The 25,978-nt window shown below is 40.5% G+C and overlaps 2 protein-coding genes and 1 long non-coding RNA gene across 4 annotated transcripts; 2 read left to right on the forward strand and 1 right to left on the reverse strand.

Annotated features, from left to right (window-relative positions):
- The first annotated feature begins 14,661 nt into the window (after positions 1 to 14,661).
- LOC127308014 (FCS-Like Zinc finger 12) lies at positions 14,662 to 17,525 on the forward strand. 2 transcript variants are annotated; one of them, XM_051338778.2, is made up of 2 exons: positions 14,662 to 15,281; positions 17,156 to 17,525. In XM_051338778.2, the coding sequence occupies exons 1-2, from the start codon at positions 14,836 to 14,838 to the stop codon at positions 17,211 to 17,213; spliced, it is 504 nt and encodes a 167-aa protein (XP_051194738.1). In that variant the 5' UTR covers positions 14,662 to 14,835; the 3' UTR covers positions 17,214 to 17,525. The 2 variants fall into 2 exon arrangements, with proteins under 2 accessions (XP_051194738.1, XP_051194737.1); XM_051338777.2 differs by lacking the exon at positions 17,156 to 17,525 and adding an exon at positions 16,052 to 16,508 and having other exon boundaries at positions 14,673 to 15,281.
- On the reverse strand, positions 16,545 to 22,847 carry LOC127308015 (uncharacterized). The gene is made up of 3 exons (XR_007856190.1): positions 18,782 to 22,847; positions 18,560 to 18,687; positions 16,545 to 17,278 (listed from the first exon to the last, which is right to left on the reverse strand). It is a non-coding gene; the product is annotated as an uncharacterized lncRNA (long non-coding RNA).
- Positions 22,848 to 22,879: 32 nt separating this feature from the next.
- LOC127308013 (cation transporter HKT1;3) lies at positions 22,880 to 25,317 on the forward strand. Its single transcript, XM_051338776.2, has 3 exons — positions 22,880 to 24,186; positions 24,402 to 24,620; positions 24,882 to 25,317. Exons 1-3 carry the CDS (start codon positions 23,009 to 23,011, stop codon positions 25,078 to 25,080), a joined length of 1,596 nt encoding a protein of 531 aa, XP_051194736.1. The 5' UTR covers positions 22,880 to 23,008; the 3' UTR covers positions 25,081 to 25,317.
- Positions 25,318 to 25,978: the final 661 nt, after the last annotated feature.

The raw sequence follows: 25,978 nt of genomic DNA on the forward strand, positions 1-25,978 counted from the left end.
TTTATTCAAACAAAACAAAAACAAAAACAAACAGACGATCCAAACAAAGTACATAAGATGTGATGGAATAAAAATATAGTTTCACTAGAGGAACCTGATAATGTTGTCGATGAAGAAGGGGATGCCTTGGGCATCCCCAAGCTTAGACGCTTGAGTCTTCTTGAAATATGCAGGGGTGAACCACCGGGGCATCCCCAAGCTTAGAGCTTTCACTCTCCTTGATCATATTGTATCATCCTCCTCTCTTGATCCTTGAAAACTTCCTCCACACCAAACTTAAAACAACTCATTAGAGGGTTAATGCACAATCAAAATTCACATGTTCAGAGGTGACATAATCATTATTAACACTTCTGGACATTGCACAAAGCTACTGAAAGTTAATGGAATAGAAAAATCCATCAAGCATAGCAAAACAGGCAATGCAAAATAAAAGGCAGAATCTGTCAAAACAGAACAGTCCGTAAAGACGAATTTCTAAGAGGCACCAGACTTGCTCAAATGAAAATGCTCAAATTGAATGAAAGTTGCGTACATATCTGAGGATCACTCACGTAAATTGGCAGAATTTTCTGAGTTACCTACAGAGAATTAGGCCCAGATTCGTGACAGCAAGAAATCTGTTTCTGCGCAGTAATCCAAATCTAGTATGAACCTTACTATCGAAGACTTTACTTGGCACAACAATGAAACAAAACTAAGATAAGGAGAGGTTGCTACAGTAGTAACAACTTTCAAGACTCAAATATAAAACAAAAGTGCAGTAGTAAAATCATGGGTTGTATCCCATAAGCGCTTTTCTTTAACGCCTTTCAGCTAGGCGCAGAAAGTGTATATCAAGTATTATCAAGAGACGAAGCATCAACATCATTTTCACAATTTATCCCATTAGGCATCTTAGATGCTCCTTTTTCTATAGTGGTATTAAGAGCTTTATCAATTTTAGGCCTATAATAGTTTTTTAGTTTAGGCACCTTAGAGACATACATGAACTTTTGCTCCTTACCCACATAAGCTTTCTCCTTAAATTTAATAGAAGAAAAAGTTGAACCCAATGTTCCCATAGCCTCTTCAAGTTCACTAATCCTTTGGGTTTGATTATCATGAATAGCACAAGCTTCTAAGATGGCAATTCTCTCATTAATTCCACCTAGAGATTTATCAAGTTTATCAGTGCTATTAAGTAATTCTCCCAGTTTAGTCTCAATACTTGGAAGGTTTTGCTCTATGGTTTCCAACTTTTTCATGACATCTTCAAGAGAGGTTTCAATTTTAACTTCATTAACAGGTGGTATTCCAAATAGACTCTCAATAATGTAACTAGCTTCTAAGGCAGGAGTACTTAGAAAGTTACCTCCCGCGAGACGATCAAGAACATACCTATTCCAGCTAGAGATACCAACATAAAAATTCCTGAGTAGGATAGTGGTGGAGTGTTTCTTTGTGCACCTATTATGAGCATCACTAATTCTATACCAAGCATCTTTTAAACATTCTCCCCCTTGTTGCTTAAACGAACGAACTTCAACTTCAGGATTACTCATTTTAACAATAGTAAATAAAACAAACTAGATAGAGTAAATGCAAGTAACTAATTTTTTTGTGTTTTTAATATGGCAAACAAGATAGCAAGTAAAGTAAAACTAGCAACTAATTTTTTTGTGTTTTGTTTTAGTGCAGCAAACAAAGTAGTAAATAAAAGTAAAGCAAGACAAAAATAAAGTAAAGAGATTGGAGGTGGAGACTCCCCTTGCAGCGTGTCTTGATCTCCCCGGCAACGGCGCCAGAAAACGGTCTTGATACGTGTACAGCACGCGTCCGTTGGGAACCCCAAGAGGAAGGTGTGATGCGTACAGCGGCAAGTTTTCCCTCAGTAAGAAACCAAGGTTTATCGAACCAGTAGGAGCCAAGAAGCACGTTGAAGGTTGATGGCGGCGGAGTGTAGTGCGGCGCAACACCAGGGATTCCGGCGCCAACGTGGAACCTGCACAACACAACTAAAGTACTTTGTCCCAACGTAACAGTGAGGTTGTCAATCTCAGCGGCTTGCTGTAACAAAGGATTAGATGTATAGTGTGGATGATGATTGTTTGCAGAGAACAGTAGAGCTAGTATTGCAGTAGATTGTATTCGATTAAAAGAATGGACCGGGGTCCACAGTTCACTAGTGGTGTCTCTCCGATAAGAATAAGCATGTTGGGTGAACAAATTACAGTTGGGCAATTGACAAATAAAGAGAGCATGACCATGCACATACATGTTATGATGAGTATTGTGAGATTTAATTGGGCATTACGACAAAGTACATAGACCGCTATCCAGCATGCATCTATGCCTAAAAAGTCCACCTTCAGGTTATCATCCGAACCCCCTCCAGTATTAAGTTGGAAACAACAGACAATTGCATTAAGTATGGTGCGTAATGTAATCAACAAATATATCCTTGGACATAGCATTGATGTTTTATCCCTAGTGGCAACAGCACATCCACAACCTTAGAGGTTTTTGTCACTCCCCCAGATTTAATGGAGACATGAACCCACTATCGAGCATAAATACTCTCTCTTGGAGTTACAAGCAAAAACTTGGCCAGAGCCTCTACTAGTAACGGAGAGCATGCAAGATCATAAACAACACATAGATGATATTGATAATCAACATAACATAGCATTCATTTATTCATCGGATCCCAACAAACACAACATGTAGCATTACAGATAGATGATCTTGATCATGTTAGGCAGCTCACAAGATCCAACAATGATAGCACAATTAGGAGAAGACGACCATCTAGCTACTGCTATGGACCCATAGTCCAGGGGTGAACTACTCACTCATCACTCCGGAGGCGACCATGGCGGTGAAGAGTCCTCCGGGAGATGATTCCCCTCTCCGGCAGGGTGCCGGAGGCGATCTCCTGAATCCCCCGAGATGGGATTGGCGGCGGCGGCGTCTCTGGAAGGTTTTCCGTATCGTGGCTCTCGGTACTGGAGTTATTCTCGACGAAGGCTTAAGTAGGCGGAAGGGTAGGTCAGGGGCGCCACGAGGGGCCCACACCACAGGCCGGCGCGGCCAGGGCCTGGGCCGCGCCGCCCTGGTGTGTGGCTGCCTTGTCGCCCCACTTCGTTTCCTCTCCGGACTTCTGGAAGCTTCGTGGAAAAATAAGATCCTGGGCGTTGATTTCGTCCAATTCCGAGAATATTTCCTTACTAGGATTTCTGAAACCAAAAACAGCAGAAAACAGCAACTGGCTCTTCGGCATCTCGTTAATAGGTTAGTGCCGGAAAATGCATAAATATGACATAAAGTATGTATAAAACATGTAGATATCATCAATAAAGTAGCATGGAACATAAGAAATTATCGATACGTTGGAGACGTATCATCTACAAATATGATGGATGATCTTTGTGCATAATATTTTTTCCTCAAAGTACCTATATAATTTCATTGTGGTTTTAGCCACTATATTTCTATTTCCCTTCAGGTGTTATAAATGGACGCGACATTTCGAACAGTGCGTTTGTAGAAGTTGTCTAAATGTAAAAAAAGGATTGATGCCGTACATGTTTGTGATTATTACACGTTCACAAAGTTTTGTGAAGAATAGACATATGTTTTGTCTTAGCAAAAAGAAATAGAAATACGGTGCTCCCAAAAAGTGTTTTTGGAGCACCTAATTTGTTAATTAAGGTCACTTAGCAATTAAGTTATCCTAAATACTTATGGTGAGCACTGCATTGAAAAATAGATTTATTTTGACATTTGGAATGCCCTTTTTATTCAGTAGGGGTTGTTTTTCTAATTTCTCGACATCTTTGTGAAGAATCCTACTAGATTGGTGGCCACCAACGAGAGTAGTTGGCTTTGTATCGTGTTGTCTGTTTGTTCCCATATCGTTCATGGCCTTGACTTCGTCATGTTCTTCGTGTTCTTCATATTTCCCCTTGTTCTCCCCCACGTGTTCTTCATATTTACGTCCAACATTGAAAACTATATGCATTCAGCATTTGAGCTAAATGTAAGGATATGTTGTTACAAGAGTTATGTAGATTTATCCTTCTTGAGAAAATGCCCACTTGAAAATATCTTAAAACTGAGTCTTTTAAATGTGAGAGGATAAAAGAAAAGGATAAAATCAAATACCTACATGGCTCCATGGATTGATTTCTGCAAGGTGCGTGAATTATATGTATGGAGATTTGAATGATTGCTCATGTTTATTTCTGACATCCTTAAATATCGTTGTAGATATTTCTAAAGTGTACGGTCTAACAAATATCATACAAGATCCTGGTTATACCCTGAACTATCATGCCATGTGCAAAATGGAACTTAAAACTATAAAAAATCATATTAAGCCTAAAACTTTCAAGGTAAAAAAACCCTCGAACGTTCTCAAAGCGACTTCAAGCCTAGCAAGGTTTTAGGTGGCATTCCTATTTTCATATGGTGCACTATGCATGTAGATGTAGGGAATGAAGGAATTTAGGATGTGTAAAATATTTAGAACATTTAGACCATTGATGTCACGTGCAAAAAAAAAACATGAATAAAAGAGTTTTCTTGTCTTTTTTCTGAATGGAAGATATATTCTCATATTTTTAGAAACAATCTAAATAACAAGGTCAACGTTTTCTGGGAAATCTGAAACCAATTTACACATGGAGACTGCTATTAAGTAAGAATTAATAAATTCATAACAAATATAGTCATGGCTTTTATACAAAACATCAAAGTCAAGTGAATTTCCGTTTAGTTTGCACATGAAATAACCCACTTTTGTAAACCTGTAGAGTTCATCATAGCTCTAGCTAGGTCAAAATAAAATTTACCTTTCTTAAGGGAACGGATGTTTTCTGATTTGGAAAAAATAAAATAAGAACAATATCAAATTTCCTTTTTAGGGGAATTCATAATATGTAGCTACTACCTCTGTTTTCCATGACAGCTATTTTAAAACGGATAGAGATGTTCCAAGCAGAACCATGCGGTACGTCGTTCTCTGCGTCCGTGGCCACGGCCCCAGCAAGTAAGGTACATGGGCGACCCACATTGGAGCATCGGAGTCACGTCGTTTTCCGGTGGCCCGAGAGCGAGGCTGACCATACACGGCTTGCTGTTAGTGGCAGAAGAGATGGATGAAGTTTATTTCTTCCTCCATACACGTACGTGCCGTGTCTCTGCACGAATTTTTTGCTGTCTCTTCGATCATCTCGACGAGCTGATGGGCAGAGTTTCGTCCGTGCTTGTTGAAATTTTCTTTTCTTCCTTTTTGTAGATGCACGAGAACGATGTTTCAGCACGTGAAAAACTCGCTTGATTGAAAAACTCGCTGGAGATTCTCCATCTCTCCGCACCCGCACCCCAACCCTAACCTCCCGCACCCCACCCTCCGCCCCCGCCGCCGGGGCAAAGTCCCTCGGGGCGTGGCGGCGGGGGCCCTTCCTCGTCGCCGCGTGCAGATCGGCGGCCGGATCCCCATCTCCTCGATGCATGGCGGAGCAGACGCGCGTGAGATGGGCGACGGCGACGGCGGCGGCGGCCCTCCTCCCGTCGGTTGTCCCCTGGTGGATCGGTCGGCGCGGGTGGGATGGGCGGCGCTGCGGTCTCCATCCTCTCGTCGGCTTCCCACAGCACTCCGGCAGGGGTTGGTGGTGGGCGGCGGCCAGACCCTCGGTCTGCGCCATGCCATCCACCCCCGCCTCTCGTTGGTGCGTGGAGGCGATATCGGGCATCTTCCGCGACACGAGGGCGCCCGTGGCAGCAGCCTTGGGTTTGACGGAGGAGGTGGCCTCTTCTTCGCCGGAGAGGGTCGGCCTGCGGTTGGTGGTGGTGGATTTTTGATCTATCATCATCTTCCGGCGGTGAGATGGAGATGCATGGAAGCCGGCGATGGTGTCGCCGGTGGAGGGTTGGGTTGGCCAGCCCGGGATGGTCGCCGACGTGGGGGTCTAGCCTGAATAAAGGCGGCGGTCCTAGGGCCTCACTTGCATGAAGAGGAGGACCTACCGGAGGCCTGGACTCGTGATCTGGCCGGAGGGTTGAGTTCCGGAAGGCTCCGCTGGCGAATGTAATAGTGTTTTGCCCGGAGTTTGCTGGATTAGAGGTATTCAGTCGTGCGCACCCATGCGTTTATTCCGACCGTTTGGTTCAGGAGGGAGCGGCGCGAAGCTGTTTTTCTGTGTTGACATCAAGTGACTATGGATCCATGATGAAAGTCGGAAGAAGAGAATTTCTTGAAGGCCGGAGGGGAGGACTAGCTAAGGGAGGTTTAAGTCTCCGCGTTGTTGAGGGGCTTGCTTGGTGTCCGGGCTTCACAGTAGCGGTATGAAAGTGGGGGAGACAACAAATGTGAAGCGCAGAGTCCTACCTTTCAGGGTGAAAACCCAAGGTCTAGCCTTAACTGGTTGTGCCTGGCAGTGACCTTGGTGGAGGCATTGTTTTGAGAGTGGGGACTATCTTCAGGGTGAAAACCTAAGATCTTTGATCGGACGACGATGGTGTTGGAGCACTGTTCCCTTCTTGTAGGCGTCGTTTTTTGGAGAGTCTGCAATTCAGGTGTTGTCATGGTGGTGGATGTATTACTGTTGTTAGGCCCGAGATACCGTAGCGGGACTTTTGTTTCTTAGTTTTCTTTTCCTTTTTTTGGTTGTGTGCATCCGTAGTGATATTAGGGTGGTGCGTTGTTGCAGAGGTTGGGTCTAATTGGTATCTCTCGATATTAATATATTCCCTTTATTTGAAAAAAAAATTAAAATACATCTTTGATATATTTTAAATATTAAAAACTTCGAGTATACGTCTTCACATACTACGTACTCGATCATAAAGTATTTCTATGAAAAATAAACTTATCGTTTGGGCTGTGTAAAAAATAAAAAAAATTGGTTCTAAAAATAAGTCTTTTTTATGGGACTTGTTTTTTTTATATAGACTATAAAAATATCAGTTTTTCCTGAAATTATATGAAGACATATTAATTTCTAGATGTATATGTGAAATTTTTGTTGAATTTTTTTATAGTTAAACTATTTTTAAGGTGGAGGAAGCGTATGCACCCAGAAGCTAAATTAAATTTGCAGATGCACAAGTCACTCAAGTTACTACTCTACTGGCCATCAAATATCTACTTCTTTTGTTTAGCCCAGAGTGCGAGAGGCACGGGTTCTCTCTCGTGCGTGTGTATTAGTTATAGATTGTCTAGGTTTTCAAGGTTTCTCTGTCATGGTGGGACAGATGCTGGTGGTGCTTCAAGAAATAATGGTCTCCCATTCCATGTTCCTGCTCGCTGGAGGTGTTGCTGACGTCGGCGAGAGGCTTGTGGAGTCCAAGAAGTTGGAGTGGCTTCGATCTGGTGCCGCATCTTGGCGTGGCGCTAGGGATGGGCTACTCTTGGAGCGCGGCGGTTTTGACTACTGCGTGGTTGTCGAAGATGGTGGGGGATCCGGCCGCCTGAAGGGCGGAGTGGTGCTGGCCCCGGATCCAGCGTTGAAGAGGCTCAGAGGGCTCCTCTAGCCGATGTTTTTTTATCTGGCTAGATCCAGTCTTACGGGGTTGATGGCTATCGCGGCTCATCAACCCCCAGCCTATTTTGCCCTCCCGGATTTTTGCCCAAGGTCCGCGCCTGAATGTATGCCTACGGGCGTGCATCGTAAAAAAAAATAGAAGCTACAATCAAGTGCGATTTTGACGGGAACGGGCATATACATTTCCTAATCCGGGTAGAGTTTTCTATGACTCCAACTAAAATATTAGAATTCCATGGTTGACCACTTTTTCTACCATCACTATTCGTTAATCTTTCTCGAAAGAAGTACTATTCGTTAATGCGTGCTAAGTAGATACATGTACAGATTTAATTGGATAGTAATTTTGTAAGGTTCGTCCCATAAAAGAAAAGTAGTTTGTTTTGAAAGGTTTTAGTTTGACACTTAGACTGGTGTAAGTTCAAGAGCAGCACAGGACGGGGTATGGTCGTATGGTTGAGTATGTTAATGGTATTCATGAAAAGGCATGTTAATTATTTTTGGTTAGGCAACCATGTTTGCCTCTCCATGGCGAACACATGTGCATGCGTATCAACGTCATTTACCTTGCCTGATCAGCAGGGAAAGGGTCAACAATTGTTGGTTCACAGTTTTTTGAAGAAGATTGATGGTTAACCGTAAACCCAGGTTGCAGGAAACCTTTATGAGCCATTACATGATAATTTCCCTGCAAAATAACATAATGATTTTAGTCGCAATTATTTTGCTCATGATTAGAAATTTTGTTTTCTTTTCTCAAAGAATTTTCAGAACATCATACAAACAATTCATTCCTAAGTTTCCTTTTGGCATTGAGTGCTTGTTGTCATATTTCTCATGATGATGACAACTTTAACAAGCATTGGGTTCCGGTTGTAAAAACATATAGCCAGTGGTACAACTTAATTCATTTGGCTGATGATAGCTGCTGCAAGTGACGCGCAATAAACTTCGCCCCTCTATTCTTTTCATGACGATCGTGACACAGAAAATGAGGCCCTTCCACATTGGATCGATCATGGAAAGATATCTTTTCTTGATTTACCTGGTGTTTTCAGAAAGTTCACGGCCTTTTTTATATAGGAAGTGTCCATCTGCCAGATGTATTTTCAATTCGTTGTAAGTTAATTTTTCTTCCAATGATTGGATGGCATGTGGCATGAGAAAAATCCTACAAACCCTCCGATATATTTGGCAGTCAACTGATTTTCAATTCACCGTAAGTCAATTTTTCCAACGATTGGATGAGATGTGGCATGAGATAAATCCCCCAAACACTTAGATTAAATTATTAAAGAACTTTATAGGCGGGCTACTGATTCAATTTGTTACCTTTTAGTTTGCAATAAACAAACTGTTTGAAAAGAGACAAAATCCATTATACACGGATCTAAATTACAATTTTGTTTGCCGAAAATTACATGTTTCGGATCATGTAAACACTAGTGTAATGGACTATAACTTGATAAACATAGAACTTCTACAAAGAATATAATTAAATTTTAGTTCACATAATTTTAGAAGCAAAATTACAGTACCGTTAGCCAAAGATTGCATATATCATGTAAAAACTAGTGTAATGAGATGTAATATGCTAGATAAAAATTTATACAAACATACATTACAAAAATCTAGTTTACATGATTTCGGTACTATAATTAGACTATGTTACAGATCATGTAGATACAGTGTAATAGAATTTATCCAACGAAAGGAAAAAAAAACCGAGAAGGAAGAGAAAATTACACATAAAATTTACTACCAACTGCAGACTTGGTAGAACATAATCCGTAGGCAAGGTCTTAGCAAAGGCCACGAACGCTTGCTCGTCAACCAAAGCTTTAATTTGCATCATACCATGTTCACTCAACACGATCAGCTCTCAGAACAAATAACATCACCACAGAGACCAAGAGCTGTCAGTCGAATCTTACACTACACAGAAAAAGATGGGACGTTGTATAGCAGCCCAACGCAACATCACATACAAAAGCGACTAAAAGATTCGACTGACACTAAATAGGGAATCAATCCACAAATATGTAGCAAAACCATTTATATATACTCCCTCTCTCTCAGTTTACTAGGCGTGCACTACCTAGGTCATCAATTTGATCTATATAATATAAATTATATAACATAAAAATCATACCATTAGAAAGTATAAAACATAAAGTTTCTAATGGTATATTTTTTGTAATATATATCTTATGTTAAGTTGGTCAAATTAACGACCTAGAAATACGCGTAGGACTAGTAAACTGAAACGGAGGGAGTATATGCTTCCGCCGTGCCAAAATAGAAGACGTCCACCCCAGGCAGCACACCTCTACCCCAATCTCCTCCGGCCATCAGGCCACCCATATCTCCCGCATGGCACGGTACCCCTAGGCAGCAACTCCGTCCTAGGAAGCACCTCTGCCCCATCTCCTTCGACCATCATATCGCCTAGATCACCTCTAGCCATTACGTTGCACAGATCTCCACTGGTCTTATATTTTGATAGCAGAAGGAGTAGTAATCAGTAAAAACCTAAGAGGAATGGGCAAGAAAGCAAAAATAGTTGAAGAACTAATTCGTTACGCAAATAAGGAGAGAGACAAAAAAAATTATAGTGGGAGCCACCCGAAAGTAGGTTTTCAAGTATGCCTAAACATGGACGACATTCAGCTAAAAATGGAAAATGCTGAACAAACAAGCTATGTACACACAGATCTTACTTGCACATCACATTTGCTCAGACATCTGCATACAACTAACATTAATGAAACAAAACATAAACAATTTGAAGCTAAAGTGCCCAACTTCACAAAAGGACAAGCTCTTGATTCTCACACCATGGGTCGGTTTTTTTATATGTGTAGTTTATTTGATAATTTCCAGAGAAAATAAAAAGGACAAGCTCTTGATTCTCATTGTATAATTAGCATTTTTCTGAAATATTCTCTGGTTATTATGAGAAAATAATATATGGAGCAAAAAAAAGATGCTTACCCAACAAAATATGTATTAACCTATAATTAACCTCTTTCCTAATCTCACATATTTTCTTTATAGTCCCTCCCACAAGACCCATCTTCCCTTTAAAATTTCGTTGTGCCTGATGTTCAAAACAGTGCCCAACAAATAACAACAAAAGAGGATGCTAAGAGCATAGAAAGCAAAGAAGATTCATCGTCAGAATCAGCATTGGATGAGACGTTGTGTCAGGCGTTGGGGCTTACATCACCTTGGTCAGATCACCTCTGTGGTGCATAGCATAGCTCATGTACACGACGCCCACGCCAGCACCCCGCGTGATAGCGAGCAATTCCAAGAGCAAGCAGTCATATATCTATCAACATAAGTTATTGTACTGGCCATATAGTGTCTTGGGTGCCCCTTTTGCATCGTGACCTATGTCGTTCATTCCAAGAGTCATGTGTGCACTGATGGATAAAAAGGGCACGTTTGTGTTAGTTCTCATGGCGGAAACTTGTACTTCAAGTCGTTCCGATATGACTTGCCCTAGGAATTCTTGTATGGGTCAACATGTATTTCTAGTCGTTCCGATATGACTTGCACTAGGCATCCTTGTATGACTCGTGCACCGGTGAATGTAAAGGTCAAGTTAATACATGTTGGTCGGTAGTGAGAGAATCCAACAACGAGCACCAAGCTAATTAGCAACAAAGCCTTCGAGTGTTCCTCCTTCTTCTATTTATACTAAACTTTTATACCTTTGTAGGATTTATGTTTATTAAAAATAATTTTAATTAACTAGACACTTTTATTTACTTAATTTCCCACATGGCAATGTTGTCAGGTATTGAGTATAGTATACTTTATTATGCAGGTCTTACATCTATCTTTGAAAAAATAGATTTGCACTATGTTGAATGTAAACATATATTTCTACACGAGTTATACATATTTATCCTTCTTGAGAAACTTCCCATTTTAAAAGATCCTAAAAGTGAGGGACCTTGAATGTGAGTAGGTAGAAAAAGGACAAAATCAAATGCATCCATGGATCCATGGAGTAATTTATGAATTACAATGTCTATATATTTAAATGTTTCTTTCTATTTATTGTAGTATCTTGGTAGATATTTATGAAGTGCACAGTCGAACAAATATCTTAATACTTCTATCTTAAACACTGAGCAATCATGCCAGGTACGAATTGAACCCAAAACTATAAAACACTTCATATTAAATGTTGGACTTATGAAGTGATGAAAAGAAAATGAAGTATTAAATCCTGAACTTTCTGAAATCGACTTCAAGCCCAACATGGTCTTATATGATGGTTTTGCATTGCCTATTTAATTTGGTTATCGGGTAATAAAGATTGTTTATGTCTCGTACAAAAATATAAGAAACAACATTGACTTCTCTTGTCTTTTTTCTTAGTCGAGGATAATTTTTCATATTTTTGGAAACCATCTATAATAACAAGCTAGGTTAACGTATGTTGAGTGGTATGATATTCCGAGGTTCTCAAAATTAGAAACCAGTTTCGTATATGGAGACAGCTAGGAAGTAAGGATTGTTAAGCTCATCAACAGAATATGTTCATCGGTTTTATAGAAAACACAAAAGGCAAATGAGTTTCTCTACAGACATAAATACTTGTATTGTTTGATGAATTTTAGTGGGCTACCATTTCATGGCATTCCCTATGTACATGGTTTTTTTCACATATATATTTTCTGAAAGGCCTAAACTGCGAAACCACTTTATAAAACCAGACTGGAGTTCATCTTAAACTGGTTCGACTTAGCACAATAGTTCTAACCAGGTCAAAATAAAAGTTTGTCTTTCTCTTTCAAGGCAACGGCTAAATTCTACTAGAACTTGGCAAAAGTGAAATGAGAACTAAATCAAGTTCAAAATAATTGTCTAAAAATGAATTAGACACATTTTGAACCGAAGGAAGTACTTTTTCCGAAAATAATAAGAATCAAATAGCTGCACCACTTTCCAAGAAGGACCATGCGGTCTGTCGTTTTCTACGTGGCCACGTACGTACGGGCCCCAGCAAGCAAGGTACATGGGCGACCCACATTGGAGCATCGGAGTCACGTCGCTCTCCGGTGACTCTCCGACGGCGACGTTCACCTGCACAGCACCGGCATCCTCGTGGGCCATGAAAGGCACGTAAAAGAGCACCACCATATATACATACACGGCTTGCAGTTGGTGGAGGCTGCATGCCCGGGAGAGTTCTGTCAGCTCTAGTAGCTTATTGACATTTTCTTCTCTTTAATGCTAGTACTCCCTCCGGTTCATATTAGTTGACTCTAATATGATGTATCTAGACACATTTTAGTTCTAGATACATTCATATTGAAGTCAATTAATATGAATCGGAGGGAGTATATAAATAGGATTATCAAGCCTCACAAGTCACTAGAGAGAAAAAAGTGGTTCCGCTTCTTTTGTTTAACGCCTGACAATGCTTAGTGCTAGACGCATCAGCTACAACTAAGTGTGATTTTGACTGGACAGGGCATAAATATTTCCCATCTTCTGATCAGTGTAGAGTTTTCTGTGACTAGCTAGTGGTAAGAAAAGTAGGATTCGTTTGCTAAGGCCATCACTACTTATTTGTTAATGCTACTACTTAAGGTTCATGGCAAGAAAAATAATCCCTCCTAAACCATAATACTTTCACTAAAACGAGTGTGTTATTTAGCGACAAGAATTATAGATCGGAGGGGGTAGGTAACTTTTGAAATGTTTTGACTGGTGTAAGTTCAAGAGCAGCAGACATAAGGAACGGAGAGTATGTAATGATTTTTTGGTTAAGCAGCCATGTTTGCGTCTCCATGGGCAAACACATGTGCATGCGTGTCAACGTCATGTATCCTGTCTGGTCAGCAGGGAAAGGGATGTCCTTCATTGTTGGTTCACAGTTCACCCAGGTCGATCACAGGAAGCTTTCTTAACCATAAATCTCAAGTATATGGGCATGCATGATGAGGGCTACAAATTATTTTGGTAGGTGTGCCGGCCATGAGAAGGAGCAGACAATGACACATGATACTTCCCCCCACCAAAAAGATATTACAATTATAAGGACAAAACTGTGTTAATCATGTTTTAGCAATTAGGTTTTTTTTTCTCAAAGAATTTCCAGAAATTCATGATAATTGAGTCCTAAGTTTCCTTTTGGCCTTGAGTGCTTGTTAGCATATTTCTCATGATGATGATGACACCTTTAACAAGCATTGGGTTCCGATTGTAAAAATATTAATTATAACAAATAGTACTGCTACTTGATTTGCTCCGCCTGATGATAGCCGCTGCAAGTGACACGCAATAAACTTTGGCACTCTATTCTTTTCATGACGATCGCGACACGAAAAAAGAGACTCGTCCACATTGGATCGATCACGGAAAGATATCTTTTCTTGATTTACCCGGTGCTTTCAGAAAGTTCACGGGCCTTCTATATGTAATGTAGTACAGTGATGAAAACAAATCGTGTGATACATTGATACTAAGCCAAAGAGGAGCGCGCAAGCAAAAGTAGCTGAAGAACTAATTGCGTTCTATAAACAAGCAGCCAGACAAAAAAGAATTCTAGCGAAACATGGACAATCAGCTAGAAATGGCAAAAGATGAACAAACAAGCTACCCATGAAACTTGCTTGCACATCACATTTGCTCATGCACCCACACACAGCTAATAACATTCCTAAAAAAAAACTTGAAGCTGAAGTGCTCAGCTTCACAAAAGGACAAGCTCTCGATTCGCATACCATGGGGTTGATCTTTTTTTTAGCTATGTAAAATATTATTTAATAATTTCCAGAGGTGATAAAAAAGGACAAGTGTCATTGGTTCACATTGTATAATCAATATTATTAGGGAATATTCTCTGGGTATGAGGAAATAATATATGGTGCACAAAGTAAAGAGGTTTTGCATATGCAACCCCCACCAATTAATAGCAAAATAATAATCTAACAAGCCTCTTTCCTAACGGGCGCTGTTCTGTACCTAAACCAAGGACTAATCAATCAAAATTTTACGAAACATAGGGTGTTTTCTACAATCTGTGGAAGAGATCTGCACGAATCTTACAGCAGAGTGGACGTCCCGGATAAGCCCGGGACGCCCACATATATGTAGACACTGATTTCCGCCTTTATAATCCCTCCCACCAGACCCATCTTCTCTCTCCCTCCTCCCCTCACTTCACCATAGTATTCTTCATCAGTGAAAGAAGCTCGGAGGGAGAAGAGGAGAGATGGGAGAGTGGACGGCAGTACAAAACTGAACCCCATCTCTCTCTCTCCCTCTCTTCCTGCAAGAAATGATGAGGTCCCTTGAGCCGGCAGCCGAGCAGAAGGCCTCATCGTCCTTCGCTAACCTCCTCTCCATCTTCCTCGGAGTCAGCTCCTCCGAGCCGAAGCCGAAGCGGAGCTTTGACGCAGAGGGTGTCGTCGGGCTCGGCATCGTCGCTGCCATGAGCACCGCACGGCTTACAGCCAAGCCGATTGCCATCGGCCCTGCCGCACGGCGCCGTGCCCGGGAGGAAGACCAGATGTCCGAGAGCTACACTTGCGTCATCACGCATGTGGCTGGCGCCGGCGAGGGCGGTGGCAGCGTGCGGAGGCGCGTGTACTTCGGGTTTGGAGAAGGCGGGGGTGGCTGGTTCGTGGAAGCCTGTGAGGAGGAGCCGGCGAGGGAGGCTGACTTCTTGAGCCGGTGCTGCCTGTGCGGCAAGCGGCTTGATGGGCTTGACATCTACATGTATAGGTGAGTGGTTAACCAACTAACCATTTCATATAAGCAAGGAATTAATAAGCGAAGTAAGTTACACCGTGCCATACCAAAAGAACAGGAACATGACACATTAGTTCTTCTAACATGACCATGTTAATTTGTAGGATAAATTTCCGTTGTTTTCCCTAAGAATTTTGTGTGAATTTTAGCTTTGTTGTGACTGGCCCATCCTGTTTCTTGGACCAAATATACAACATCTTTAATTTCTTGATTAATTAGGTGAGTTTTTTTTTCTCTTTCCTTTTTCAGACAGCAATTAGGAGTAGGTCTATAGTTTTTTTTTACATGTGTAGGCCTATAGTTGAACTTACTTAATAGTACCAGATGTAATTAAGAGTTAGTCGGAAATTCAATTCGGCTCCGGGGTACATCTTCATTACTTAGTTTTTTCTTGGTTGAGAGGACGATTTTTATTCCTGGAAGACAATCTAGTTCAGTAGAAAACAGCTAAGTTACAACAGATGTACTAAAATTCTAGCTAACATGCCACGTTAATTACTACCTTTTCTCTTCTAGCTCCAAATTTAGAATTACGTTTTTTGAGAGAAACAAAAAACCTTTTCTCATCTAAACTAGATTTCCAGATCTACTCGTAAAAAGAATGATATGCAATGCAGCTCGGGTGACACATCTTTTCAAATGGGAAGCATAGCTCGTGAAGATTTTAATCTATTACTACTATTTTCAAGATTTTGTGACAAGCAACAGTAGACTGACCACTTAATTCCCTTTTGCTCTTGTAGGGGGGAGAAGGCCTTCTGCAGCTCCGAGTGCCGGTGCCACCAGATGTTAATGGATGATCATGCAGAAAACTGTGGATCAAAAGCCTTCAGAGCCAACAACTACTCAGCATCGCCATGCTCTGCACCAATGTCCTTCTCCCCTAGCGTCGCAGCAGCCTAGTTGACCGAACTGCGTAATGTTCAAGCTGCTTCTCAGTTCTGTAGTAGCAGCAAATCTAGAGATCGAAAAGATCATTTAAGAGAATGCAAATATAGAGTAATTTCTATAAAAAAAACGTTGGAACTGTGGCTTAAATAAAATAGGAAGAAAATTTTGGGCCATCCACTTCAAAAATGTTCAGCACTTAAGTGCGATTGCATTTCTCTGTACCAAGCGGAGGTGATTAGCACTTGGCAGATAAATTTGATAATGTCCTAGTCTGAAGTTTCAGAAAGAGAAGCAGTTAATATTGATGCATGTGAAATGGTAAATTGGCTCAGGTAAATATTCATGTTCTTGTATAAGAAACTTGTTCTCAGGAATGTCGAAATTTACATTAGACATTTAAAATTCCCGTTCTACACTCTAGTAAATCGCAAAAGAGTATGATCTCCTGGGGCAAAATCCAATTTGTAATTGGTATAAAATGAAGCTGCACACTTGAAAGGAAGGAGAACTTTCTGAACCTTTCCCAATCACAAATCTTATACATCCATATGGGCCATACATGTGTATGCAGATTGCAGGTGCATACCTAAGATCAACTTGCAATTTCCACCATACGCCAACATTATTATTCCCATACATTGTACCATCCTTGTGTCATGAGTATCAGTTGAGGAGCAAACTTTCTTGGACGAGTAGAAGAGTGATCCCCAGGTGTAGAGCCAGCTATCATTATATCCCCAGGTGTACTCTCATCGAAGGCTTGAGAATAAGTGGTAAGATGGAAGATGTCAATGGGCTCAGGAAAAAGAGAGCACATTATTAACAGAGGCAAATGTGCAATGGCAAAAGAATGGCGAATCGAGAACTGAATTGAATAGAGCTACCTGTCCAGCGATTGCGCCAGAAAAAACTGAATTACCCTGGGAGACTGAACATATAGCGATGTTTTTGAACAGATTGAAGATTTTGCAGACATCACGTTACCAAAAGGAGCTTGCAGGCCAAGCAACATGAGGAACTGAAGAAATGTAGTATCTCCAAACAAGTTCAGCCAAGGAATGCCATGGTCACTGTAAAATCTGTGAAGAAACAGATAAAAAAGATCATTTAAGCAAATGGGACATATACAGGAATTGCTAAAGAAGCTTCTGAACTGTAGCTTGAATAAAAAAGGAATTTGTTGAGTCACGCCCAGTGCAAAATGTTCAGCACTTAAGTGTGATTGCATTTCTCTGTACCGAGCAGATATGATGAGCACTTAGCAGATAAATTTGATATTGAATCCTATTATGAAGTTTCAGAGAGAGAAACAATTAATTTGCTCAAGTTAAAAGGTTAATTGGATTGGGTAAATATCCATGTTCTTGTATAAGAAACTTGTTCTCAGGAATGGCGAAATTTACAGGAGGTATTCACATCCCAGTTCTAAATTCTGGTAAATCACACAACATGATTTCCCGAGGGAAAATCTGAGTTGTGAATTGGTATAATAAAGCTGCACAGTTGAAAATAAATAAGAAAGGTTTATGTACCTATCCCAGTCACAACTATGCTACATCTATATGGTCCATGCAGATAGCAGGAGCCTAGTTAAGATGAATTGCAATTTCCATGATGCGCCAACATTATTGTTCCCAACTATTCCCATACCCGTGCCACCATCAGACAAACGTTCCCTTGTGACTTGTGCCATCAATATCATTCACTGTCATTACAAAGCACTGGATGTTTAAAATTTAATCTTGAGGACATTCTGTTGGCACTATTCGTATGCACAGCAATATGCCAATATCAGAGAGCAAGAGAGCTTAGCATTGAGTCAAATCTAAAAGGCAATTTGTTCCAAATAGTCCAGGTATTAAATGCTGGTTGGTTACCAATCTACAGTAGTTCCTGTTAACTTGTTAGTAAATAGGAAGTACAGAAATTATGGTTTAAGTACAATGTAGATATGCCGCTGTCATACTGGCCTGGGAGGAAACCATCCCCACAGGCCACAGCCATGGAGCATGTTGTATGAGCTGCAAATATATCATCTTGCCATCTAGTGAAAAAAAAAACTCAGTATCACCTATCACTCTGCTTGTCAACCAAAGAAAGATAACTATTTCTCTATCAGCAATCAGAAGCTCAGTATGTAGAGCAGCAAAGTCAGGCACATTTGCTTCAGTTGTATCTTGAGCATCATCATTCACATCAATGGGAACAAATCTCTGAGAATTCCCTCAGGATACGGCACACGCAACAAACACAGAATCTGAAATGTTCAAACTAAAGGTGGCAAGGCCACTAAGAATATAGAGCTGCAAAAACGAATCAGGGCACCTTTCAGGGCAATGTAGCAATGAAGGGAAGCTCACCATTGTGGTTGTCGCGTGTCGTGTTCTTAAGCAGGCTCAAGAACATCACCACAACATCCATGCATGGTTGTCGCTTGTCGCGTTCTTCGGCGGGCTGAAGAAGATGACCAATGGCCACGCATGCATGTCTGTCAGACATTGAAGGTCACTGAAGATGGCATGATGTGGTGTTCAAATGATCATGGTGTTCTAAAAAGGGGCCAAATCAATGATCATTCTCACCCTTTGGCGTCTCTGGAAACTACGCAATGATCGTGTCTTCAATAGAGCTACACCCAATCGCCTGGAGCTTGTCCATTCCATCCTTGATGAGGCTAGATTGTGGTTGCTTGCTGGTGCCAAAGCACTATATTGCCTGCCACTCCATATGCTCGCCCTCCTGATGCTTAGAGGTTCGGCTGGCAAGTGCTGGCCGTGCACAGTTCTTTTACCCTTCTTTTTTCACTTCTTGTTTTGCTTTTGGCTTTGGCCCTGTACTCTTCCATTTTCTCGATGGCTTCTTCTAATACAAAGTGTGTGTTTGAGAAAAAAAAAGGTCACCACAATCCTTAGGTTTACAGACCTTGTATAGCCTTCCCTGAGAGATCTGAGTCACCCCAAAGGAATATATGAATATGTCAGAACCTGTCAATAATTTTCTTGACACTTCCCAGCAGCTTGAGGTGCACATAGAAAAAAGTAGGGAGAAATGTAAGAATGATCTTGGTGATCACAGACCACCTACCCAGGGAGAGGAATGAAGAGACAGAGGCGAGGCAGTGCTTGTAAACAAAGGGGGAGCCTGAGGTAGGTGAAGGGGAAAGTGCCGATCTTACAACCGAAGAGACCGGCCATGAGATGAGTTATTCTTCTCAAAGGTTGATTGGGGGAGGCAAGATTTGTGATAGTTATTAGGGGGCAAGAAAGCTTAGATTGTCAAACCTAGAAGCTAATTTGCTTCAAATACTAAGGCCAGAGATGGAGGTTACCAATCTACCATGGTTCTCATTTGCTCATTAGAAGTAGGAAGTACACCAATTATGAATTAAGTAGAATGAGGTATGCAGCATATGTTGTTTTCATACTGGCCTACGAAAAAAATGCAGCCACGGCTACGGAGTAGTCTCGTCAATGGAGTAAGAGCTGCAGAATATCATCTTGCCATCTGGTGAAGTAAGTTTTATTACCATAACACCCAATGTTACCATATCACTCTGTGTGATGTGAGAACCAAAAGAAGATAATCTCTATCGGCAAGCAGAAGGACAGTAGTACAGGACCAGAATCTGGCGTGATCTGCTTCAGTTGTGTCTTGAGCATCATCACTAACATTATGAAGAATAAATCTCTTTAAGTGCTACTGGGATACGGTAGACGCAACAAACGCAGAATCTGAAATGTTCAGATTAAAGGTGGTAAGGCCACTAACACCACAAGAGAGCTGCAAAAACGAATTAGGACATCTTTCAGGGATGTAGCAATGAAGGGAAGCTCCCATCAAGGCTGTCGCTTGTTATATTCTTCCGCAGGCTGAACGAGATCAAAATTCGCCATGCATGCACATCTGTCAGGAATGAAAGGTCAACTGATGGATATGACGCTCTCAAGCAATGCAAAATATCAAAGTTCACCGCCAGTACCAGAGGGGTAAATGAGCAGGCATTTGTTATTAGTATAACATTTAATTAAATACAAGAAATAAATATGAAAGTAAAAAGCAGCAAGCTCCATATTAAGAGTCAGGGTATCCTCCCACAATCGGCACTGGAAGGTTGCAAGATGTGGTGTTAAAATTATCATGATCTACTATACAATGATACTACATTTTGAAAGAAAAGGATAGCCGCGTTGCCAATTCATTGTAAATGCGCACTGCTTGCATAAAAGGTCCACATGCTTCTTCACATACTACATGTTCACATGGTGGGCCTAATGGTGTGGTGCCACATTTGTTCTAGCACAAGAATCCGTATCTCCATCTTCAAATATATTCTGTAAAGAGAATATGAGGACCATGACATCTTGCAAGACAAAACCGAATATGACTTCTTCAACAGAACCCAGTTCATACTTTGCGATGGGATTTCGGGTGAGATGGTTGAGAACTCCACATAAACAATGATTATTTTCAATGAAATGCTCCATCAATGCTACCTCATATTTTTCTCAGAAAAGAGGGCACCTCTTATTCACTAATATTTGCAAACCATAGGAAGGCAACTACCTAATGTGATGCAATTACAAAATGCTGATCCAGTGGGTGGCGAGAAAACTCGTTAATCTGTTTCTATGACCCCATATTCTTTTCATTTACCGTTGCCTCATCACAATCAGCGTCATCTCTAATTTCGAAGGGCATGTAGTATTATTTTTTAAATAGTTCAGCCACTAATACTTATAATTTTGTAGATATGATCATGAGTTCATGACTAAAGTTTTGTAGAAGCATAGTGATGCCACAAATACTATATTAATTTGCATGAATAACAATACATCTCTAAAGGTAGTGCACGATGTGTATAGTCTAGAATTTTCTCTAAAATGGTTACAGTCAATCTGAGGAAAAAATATACATGGAATAGTTCCTTGCGTCTATATCAGCAAGAATAATATAAAATTATTGAGATACATGGAATAGTCCATTAACAGCACCCTAGAAGGTAGAAGCTGAACGCAACCTTCTAAATATTGAAAGGGGTGTTTCGCTGCCACAAAGAACTAGTAAAAGCCACCCATTACAGAATGAAACTAGAAATGTTATCCATGTCCACTCATCCAATTTAACAAGAATATTTAACCTAGTCCATATAGGTAGTATATGCCAGTGTAGAGCAATTGTGTAGCATCAAAAGAATTTATTCCATACCCACTAAATGATAAAGCTTAAAGAACAAAATCTAATCACCGGTCTTCTCCATATGAAGAATGAAGAGCTGATCCGGTCCTGATGAATGATTTGTCCTTCATGCGAGGAATAAAACTAATTCGCCAAATGTGAATTACACGTGATTGCGTGTGAAATGAAAATGTGCAATGTTACTTGTGTACATGCAGCATGTAATTTAGAAGACCCTAGTAGGTAATAAAATATACTACTTTGTAGGTAGTATGTAGAATTTTTTTTATTATACTCCTTTGCATGTGCAGATATGAAGGTATTTTCAAAATATGCTAAGAAGTATGGACTCATATGCAATGTTTTCACATAGTTCACTTTGGTTTGGGTTGTCTTATAAACAGTATATGAGTATAGTTAAAGTGTTAAAATAGTATGTGTACTACCATGTAGTAGTATATGAGACACAGGTGTGACTACACTGGGAAAGGGATGAACTGCTTGCCTGCTTTGTCTTGACGTTCTTTCTTATTTACAATCCAGACAGAGTCATTCCTTTTTCTTTCGTTGGTGAGGAAGTCACCACAATTCCCACGGGTCAATCTTGATAAATGGATAGTACGACGTACAAAAATAATTAAATAAGTAAATATTTTATATAATGTAGGAATTTGGTTATACAATACGCCCTTCAACACAAGCGAGTCCTCTTTGGCTAAGTTTTGGATGTCTATTCTTCTTAATTAAATGGATATCTAGCTCCTCCCATGTATCCATCATTCCTTTCGCGGTTGAAGAAAATGGATAGTGACAGGGGAGATCATACTTATATCTGTTAAAAAAAACTTTGGCAAAGTGTACAGCACGCAGAATGACTATGATCTTCCCAAAACAGACATGCAAGTAATCAAGTATGTTATGATTTTATGATTGCAACCTCACACTAACTCATTAAGACATTAAAAATCTAAAATATATCTGAAGTCAAGAATTTTCAAAATGGACTTCACATATTGAGGGTTCAGCTCTGGTATAAAGCCACACAGTTAATTTGGACAGACTGGGGAGGCCCAATAGCCCCTAGCTTCAGAAATGGCACAAGCCACTTGCCACACTTAAGTTTTTAAAGTCCCAACTGGATCTATAAACCTTCAAAGTTGTTGAGTTCTAACTTGCTGAAGCTCAAAGAACAAACAAATAACATAATGAGTGAAAACAGCATATTGCAGAGCACAAAATGAGTAACTTTGCAGTCAGGGTGGTCATTCTTTATTTTGCATTTTTACTAGCCTGTAGACTTTTTCTTGGCACAACTGCAGTAGAGAATAGATCCTTCAGCACTATAGCAAAGCTATCTGGAATTGATGGAATCCATGAAGCAGCCTCGATCCTTTGGTCATCTTTGTCTAAATAAGGCCAGTACTATTTGCTCTCTACAGCACAGATTATATGTATGAAACATCATAGCTAGGTACAAGGTTGGACTGGGAATATTTGTTCTACTATAAATAGACGCTCATCAGTGTACGTATGACTCAATTAAGGAGACAACAACTCCCTCCCCCCATTTCCCCGCCTAAACTCTCCAAAAGGAGAAAACATTCTTTTTAGTGCCACAGAAGTACTAGAAAAGAATGAATCTTTCTCTTCTAGTCTACCTAAAAAGTCTTCAAACTTTCTGTGCATTTGCAGCCACCAAGTTGTATGCTTTTGCCAAATCTGCACAGCGTTCTATGAAATACTCCTGCCAGTTCATCTGTCAAACGAACCCATTCTTTATCCAAGCCACTTATTTCACCTTGATCTCATTTGCTGGATATGAAGCTCTAAAGGTCCTGAAGTCTCAAGATAAGTCAAATACTCTGCAAGAGTTAGATGTGTTATTTACTGCTGTCTCTGCATCAACTGTCTCAAGCATGGCTACTGTTGAAATGGAGGATTTCTCAAGCAGACAACTCTGGATTTTGGCAATACTAATGCTTATTGGTAGTGAGGTATTCACTTCAATACTTAGTCTTCACTTAAAGGCTAAATTCAATACAGAAAAGTCACTCAATAGAAGAGATCACTCATCTCAGCTTGATATTGAATCTATTAGTATCACAAACTTTGGTCCCAACACTAGCCATGGCACAAAAGATACAATGTCATTTTCCGATATCTGGCTGGCAAACAAAGAGCACGTTGATCCCAAGACTATTGAACTTTTAGGTACTGCGGCGACAGTCTACCTTCTAATAACAAATTTAGGGAGCTCCTTACTTATCTACCTCTACCTAAAGCTAGTACCAGATGCACAAGAAGTTCTGAAGAGAAAAGGGATTGGGCTCTTCTTGTTTTCTGTATTTACAGCTATATCCTCACTTGCAAATTGTGGCTTCACTCCAGTAAATGAGAATATGATCATCTTCCAGAAGAACTCCGTTCTGCTATTGCTAATTATTCCTCAGATACTAGTAGGAAGCACATTATTTGCACCATGCTTCAGATTCATGGTGTGGTCACTCCAGAAGATTACTGGGAAAGAAGAATGGCAGTTCATTCTTCAACATCCAAAGGCCATCGGATACAAGCATCTTATGAGTACAAGAAAGTGTGCTTATTTGATTTTAACTGTTGTGGGCTTTATAATTCTGCAAACCATATTGTTTTGCTCTTTGGAATGGAGCTCCAAGGCTTTGCAGGAAATGAGCAGCTATCAAAAGATTGTAGGCGCCCTATTTCAATCAGCCAATGCAAGGCATGCCGGTGAATCTATTGTGGATATGTCAAGCCTTTCTTCAGCAATCATGGTCCTATACACAGTCATGATGTAAGTTCTTTCTCTAACCTTCTCCCAGAAAGAAGAATGATCATCATGAAGAAAACCTTCTGTATTTACTGCACCACTATATTCATATATTGGTTTTATTGAATAGGTTCAGTAATATCCAAATATACCTTACTAATAGCAATTTCTCATACTAGAATGACAGGCATCAGATTATTCAGCTAGTCTTAACACATATTTGCACCAACTTGTATTAGGTACCTCCCTGGTTACACTTCATTTTTACCCAATTATGATGATCGGTATTCAAAGGCTGAGAAGAAATACAACAGAAAGAGGCTATTGGAGGATTGGATCTTCTCACAGTTATCATATTTGGCTATCTTTGTCATGCTAATTTGCATCACTGAGCGAGAAGCTTTAACCACAGATCCACTTAATTTTAATGTTTTCAGCATACTGTTTGAAGTTGTCAGGCAAGTCACTGAAACTCCCTATATTCTCCAGAGAACCTCGTACGTCCTCCAATTCAAATTAATTGACTCAACTTTATCTAGATACATGTGTATCTACACGTGTTTGTTGACTAGATACATGTGTATCTAGACGTGTTTGTTGACTAGATACATTTGTATCTAGATAAAGTTGAGTCAACTAATATGAACCGGAGGAAGTAGTTATTTTTGCCATGATTATATCATTACTGGGCTTCTGACTCTGATGACTGATTGCTGCAGTGCATATGGAAATGTGGGCTTCTCGGTTGGTTACAGTTGCAAGAGAATGCTTAAACAAGACGTTCACTGCAAAGATGCTTCATATGGGTTTGTTGGAAAATGGAGTGACAAGGGGAAATTAATTCTCATCATTGTCATGGTTTTGGGAAGGCTTAAGGCATACAATTTGAAGGGAGGAAGAGCATGGAAGCTTAGATAACATCAATCCTGCGCAGATCTAGTATTCCCAAATATTTTGTATAGGTTTGGATATACATAACAAATCTCTACTGAAAGATTTAACCCTTAGGTGCTTGTCTGCATCATCGCTTTTCCTTCACAGATAAGCTGTTTCCACTTTCTTGTACTACACTGCTAGTAAGAATATGAACAAAATGTAATAATACAGGATACTGAGCACACACCTAAAGGAGTGTTTGGTATCCATTTTCCATAAGCATCATTAGAGACATCACCCTGGTTCCCTACATCAATAATGGGGCCTCCATACTCTAAGTTTTTCGCGAAAATGCAAAAGCTTTGCATTTTGATGCATTGATAGAAAAACGGAGTTTGCAAATTTACAAGCTCATGACGAGCCAACACCGCACCATACAACTCAACCCACTAGACCTAAGCGACAGCGGGGATCAAGGCATTTAAGCCAATCACGCCAGCGGTGCCCAAGATCGAGCTTCTGCTTTCGTACTACGCATTCATGAAAGAATAAAGCGAGTAAATTTGAGACAAATAACAGCATAACAAAACTTTTAGGACATTAGAACTGTCGGCATCGGCCCTACTACCATCAATGGATGCGATAAACCAAGGTGCTGAATGCACACGTACATTCCTAATCTCCATAGACTAAGGTAACCAAATCTAGCGCATAAAGCAACAAGAGATAGACGAGCGACGGGTGATATCTGGGCCGGCTAAGTTCAACCATGACACATTCAGGCGATGTATGAAGACAGCAGCTAGCAGGACCAACCAGCCACCCTCATGTAAAACATGGCAACCTTACGTGACCAATTCCGATTGGAGCAATCCGTGCCGAGATCGAGCGAAACAGCGGATGGGGCCGGCCGAGATAATGAACCGTCTGATTAGCGGGA

Source organism: Lolium perenne, chromosome 6 (assembly GCF_019359855.2).
Source record: "Lolium perenne isolate Kyuss_39 chromosome 6, Kyuss_2.0, whole genome shotgun sequence".
Classification (NCBI taxonomy): domain Eukaryota; kingdom Viridiplantae; phylum Streptophyta; class Magnoliopsida; order Poales; family Poaceae; genus Lolium; species Lolium perenne.